This window comes from Acanthisitta chloris, unplaced genomic scaffold (assembly GCF_000695815.1).
Source record: "Acanthisitta chloris isolate BGI_N310 unplaced genomic scaffold, ASM69581v1 scaffold4133, whole genome shotgun sequence".
Lineage (NCBI taxonomy): Eukaryota > Metazoa > Chordata > Aves > Passeriformes > Acanthisittidae > Acanthisitta > Acanthisitta chloris.
Genome location: NW_008663102.1, coordinates 10965 through 15895, shown reverse-complemented (window position 1 = coordinate 15895; position 4931 = coordinate 10965). Strand labels below are relative to the sequence as shown.

Here is a 4931-nt window from a genome sequence, read left to right as displayed (position 1 = left end):
AGCAGGGAGCAGAGGGAAATCCTGCAGAGGGAAGTGCTGTTCCATCCAAACACGTCCCAGCCCAGGTGCTCCTTATCCCATAGAAACCCTCCAGTCCATCCCAGTCCCCTCGGAGTGTGTCCCCCAGGGACACTCTGCGTGTCACCCGAGTGATGCTGCTCCCCACGCCGGGGAAGGGGTGGCTGAGCCGCGGGGACATGAGGCTCCCCGTGCCCGGTGGCACCATCCCTGGCATCCCACGGCGGGGCGCGGGTCCCCCCCCGGGGCTCGCGCGCCTTGCCCCTCGAGCACCAGCTGCGGCGATTACATAAAGAGCAATTAGCGGCCGGCGAGGGAGGACTGAATGGCATTAAGGAATTCCTCCCGGGCTGACGTCAAAGCTTCACCTCTCCCCCATCACCCGCACAAAGGGGACCCTTATGAGCCCCCCCGGCCCCGCCGTGCCCCCAGGGAGCTGCAGATGCCATGCGGGAATTGTCCCTGCGAGAGGCACGAATGGCACCAGCAGCTCTCGGGCTCCCTGCGCAGGATTTCTTGGCTCCCAGCTCCCCCTTGCTGGGCATGGGAAGATGCCAGTGGCCACGTTTGCCAGCTGCTTGCCCTGTGAGAGGAGGGGGCTCGGCTGGGAGCCCAGTCTGGGTACTGGGAGGATGCTGGAGAGGCAGAAGGGATGTCACTCCTGGTTGGCAATACCTGTCCCATAGCTCTGTTACACCCTGGGGCAGGATGGAGTGGATGAGAGGGACAGGCAGGGGGACAGGAGGTCCTGGAATTCTCACTGGGATGGAATGACCCAGCTGAAGGGTCAGTTTGGAGGAGCTCTGCTCGCTGCCCCAGCCCTGGGGCCTCCTCTGGCTGCTGCCAAGGAGGTCACAGGGACTGGTCAGTGCCAGGACATGAATGGTTCGGTGTGACTGTCCCCAAGTGTCACAGTCTCAGGGGGATTGGGAGTGGCAAGGCTTGTGGGGCTCCTGCACCAAGACCTGCTCCACTTGGCAGGGAACACAGTGATTGTGTGAGAGCACGAGGGGCATAAATGGCTTTAAACTGAAGGAGGAGGATAATAATATCAACAACAATAAACTCAAGCTAAATGGGAGGTAGTCATGAGAGGCTGGAATGACACTGGGTGAGGAAATAGAGACTTGATATCTGGCTAGAAATGCTCATGTGGTTTGCTGGAAGTTAGTTGTAGTCTCTGAGCAATCTGGGCTGGTGGAAGGTGTCCCTGCCCATGGCAGGGGGGGGGATGGGATGTGTTTTAACACCCCTTCCAACCCAAACCATTCTGGGATTCTGATTGCTGGTGCTGAGCACGTGGAGGTCGGCACTGCGGGCAGGAAGGGGTTAAGGCACTAATTAGGGCGGAGATCCCACCCCCTGCACCTAATAAAGGGAGGATGGTGCGGGCATGCTGTGAAGGGGTTAAGGCACTAATTAGGGCGGAGATCCCACCCCCTGCACCTAATAAAGGGAGGATGGTCCGGGCATGGTGCTGGGATGTGTTGGGGCTTCCCTGCAGCCCCTTCCCAGAGCTCTGCTTCCTGCTCATCACCTTCTCCCTGCCTGGTTGGACCCTGATAACCACCCAGGAAAAAGGTTTTTCCCCATCCTCCTCCCTCCCTCTGGGCACAGGGCTGGGGCAGCTGCACCCCTGGTCTCCCCCCTGGGTTCTCTGGGTCTGGGCTCAGGCAGAGCCAAGCAGTGGATGGAGCTGGTTTAGGAGCTCTGACTTTACAACTGAACTCCTTACTTGCTGTTTTATTCTTACAGATGTTTCATGGAGTAAGGGCTGCCCAGGAAGCACCTGGTGGGGATGTGGCAGTGAAGGGAGCTCTGCTGGACCTGAGCATGAGGCAGTTCCTCAGCTCTGGGCAAGCCCACATTGCTCAGATGAAGTCCATGGAGATCTAGAGGACCATTCACTCCAGAGAGGATGTGCCCTGGGTGTCACCTGCAGTAAGGAGCCTCCACAAATCTGTGCTGCCCATACCTGTGTGCCCACCTGGGCACAGCCCTGCTCCTGCACTCAGGCTCTGATATTAAACCCATGTCACCTCCCAACTGCTGGTGGAGTTGTGATGCCCAAGCTGTGCTGGTGTGAGAGGAGATGCTGAAGCACTGAGGAGATGCAGAGACACCAGTGTGGGGCCACAGGTGGGTTTGGTTTGGCCCTGGGGGTATGAAGGAGGTGGGAGAGGGCATGCCCCTTCCCCTCCACAAGCTTCTGTGAGACTCCTAACCCTCCCAAACCCTCCCTGCCCTGGGAAGTGCCACAGAACATGTTAAAGGCCAAATTCTCAGCTGAGGCAAAGTGATCCAGGGCCTCAGTGTCGGTGGGAGCAGCTCCCATGAGCACCAGAGCAGGACCTGACTCTGCAGAGACTTTTATATATATATTTATATATATATGTGTGTGTGTATAGATATCTTACATAAATATATAGTATGAAATAATTTAAGAACCATCCGAGACAGCATGCTGTGCTCTGGTGTGGGGCTGGGGGAGCTTGGAGGGGGCAGCTGCTCACCTCCCCCTGCTCCTCCAGCCTGGAGTCACAAATGGCAAACAGAGTCTGGAGTTGAACTCAAAACCACACACACGCACACACACGACACGGTGCAGAGGCTGGAGAGCTCGGAGGTGTGATGCTGGAAGGTGTCCCTGAAGAGATTGCATCAACTAAAGCCAAAGAACTGGGAAATAAATAACTGAAACAGCAGAGGGGATTTTTGCTTGTGCTGGTGTTGTCCCCAGCATCATGTCCCCTGTGTCTGCCCAGCCCCTGTGGGGACACTGGGGGGATGTCACAGCCCTGCTCCATCCTGGCTGGGCTGTGGTGGGGTTGGGAGAGGCTGGTGGGATGAGCATGTCCTGCTGTGTTTGCCTTGGACCTGCTTTCTCCATCACCACGTGCTTTGCTTTCGCTCCGTCCCAGGACTGAGCTCTTTGCCATCTTGGTTGTCAAGGCTGAAAGGGAAAACCCAGCCCCAATTAACCCCTCTCTTCTCCCTGCAGGAAGTTCTCCCAGAGCCAGGTTTGGTCCAGCTCAATCCTTCCTACCAACTGAAGACCTCTGCAGAATACCTCCTTCCCGTGGCCTTTGGGATGACCGTTACAAAACCACCCAAAAACCCTAGAAAAACCCATAAATTACCAATGTCTTCCAACACTCCTCCTTGTTCCCCATCCCACCCTCCCCAAACATCCCAGAGCACTGCTCCTGGCTCTGACACGCTGCACCCCACAGCTGCAGTGAGCATGGGTGGCCTGGAAAGCAGCCGAACTCGTGTGAAGAAACCACCCGAAGGCTTTGGACCACTATCCCCTTGTCCCTCTGCTCTGCAGGAAATGGGAAGCCCAAGAGCTGAGGATCAGCTGGGGAGCAGGACGTGCTCCAGGAAGTAGCTGATGGAGTCCCAGTGCTTCCAGAGGAAGAAGAGGAAGAGGACGAGCAGGGCGGTGCTGAGGATGCGCATGCGGGTCTTCATCAGGGGCGTGATGAAGTTGGCGATGGTGGAGACGAAGACGAGCAGCACAGCCATCAGGGCCAGGATGACATTGATGAACTTGCCCAGCAGTGCCCGAGCGTTGGCATTCTCCACCCCCTCCAGCTGCACCACCTGCTGCTGCTGCTGCTGCAGCTCCAGCTTGGTCACCCGCGTCAGGCACGACTCCACGGCCTCCTGCCGGGGTGGGATGGGGGTCAGTGGGGTCAGGGATGATTCCTCAGGGATTGCCAGACCTGCTCCATCCTCCCAGACCTTGCTGTCTGGAAGTTTGGTTCTGACTGGGCTAGGGAAGGTCTTGGTGCTGGGAGAACTGACTGCAGCAAGGAAAATGCCCCAAAGTGGAGCAAGGGGATTGTGTGCTGGTTTACACGAGCCCAGGGACTCGCTGGGATCCTTGCTCACAGGGGCCTGACAGGACACAGGGAATGGCTTCCCACTGCTAGAGGGCAGGGATAGGTGGGATATTGGGAAGGAATTCTTGGTTGTGAGGGTGTTGAGGCACTGGCACAGGCTGGAGAGAGAAGCTGTGGCTGCTCCATCCCTGGGAGTGTTCCAGGCCAGGTTGGATGGGGCTGGGAGCAACCTGAGCTGGTGGGGGGAGCAGATGACTTTAAGGTCCTTCCAACCCAAACCATTCTATAGCTTTGAGGACATGGTTTAGTCACCTGCAGCTTGCTGTGACAGCAGCACAGTGAGTTCCTCACCTGGAGGGAGCTAGGAAAAGGGATCCTCCTTTCCCACCCTCTTTCCCAGCCCAGGGTCCCTCCCTCACCCCAGGGATGGAGGGTGCAGTGGAGGGCTGAGCCCTCCCACTCCCCTACCTGGATGTCCCGTGCCCTCTCATAGGACTGGTAGGCCACCTTCTCCTCCATGCTGGCCAGCTCCTGCTTCAGGTTGGTCATTTCATTCTGGTGCAGCTCTGTGAGATCGTTCAGCTGCTCCTCCAGGCGCTCATACCTGTGCAGGGGGTGGAGGAGCACTGGGGTGGGCACATCTCCCTGCAGAACCCTCTGCCCTCCTTCCCCTGACACTGGGGACATCCCCTGGCCCTTCCCACCCACCCCTGGCTGTGGCTGCCCAAGGAGGGAAAACATCTCAAGAACTTCCAAGGGGCAGTGAGGAGGTCTTAGCAGCTCCCCACGTCCCTGGTGTGCAGAGCTTAGCTGGCCAAGCCCGGGTTGGTGTCCTCGTGGTCCCCAAAGAGCACCCCGGGTGACACACAGCCTGTCACCCTACCTGTACCGCTCCTCCTGCAAGCATTGTGTCATGTAGGTGTAATCCCTCTGCAGCTGAGCCTTGAGGTCCTCCATGGAGTCCTCCAGGTGTGACTGGCTGTCCTTGATCTCCCGCAGCTCCTCCAGGATGGTGTCGAAGTTGTTGTGGTGACTGTCGAGCGTGTTGGACTTAGGACTCCCCAA

General features: G+C 57.9%; 1 protein-coding gene across 1 annotated transcript in view; it reads right to left on the bottom strand.

The window, feature by feature from the left end:
- Positions 1–3273: 3273 nt before the first annotated feature.
- Positions 3274–4931, bottom strand: part of TMCC2 (transmembrane and coiled-coil domain family 2) — a gene marked incomplete at its 5' end in the record, with an annotated part of 2416 nt that continues 758 nt past the window's right edge. Inside the window, 3 exon segments of the mRNA XM_009070858.1 lie at positions 3274–3687; positions 4335–4470; positions 4750–4931. The exon segment at positions 4750–4931 is cut by the window's right edge and continues 12 nt beyond it. Of these exon segments, the coding sequence (XP_009069106.1) occupies positions 3376–3687; positions 4335–4470; positions 4750–4931 (630 nt within the window).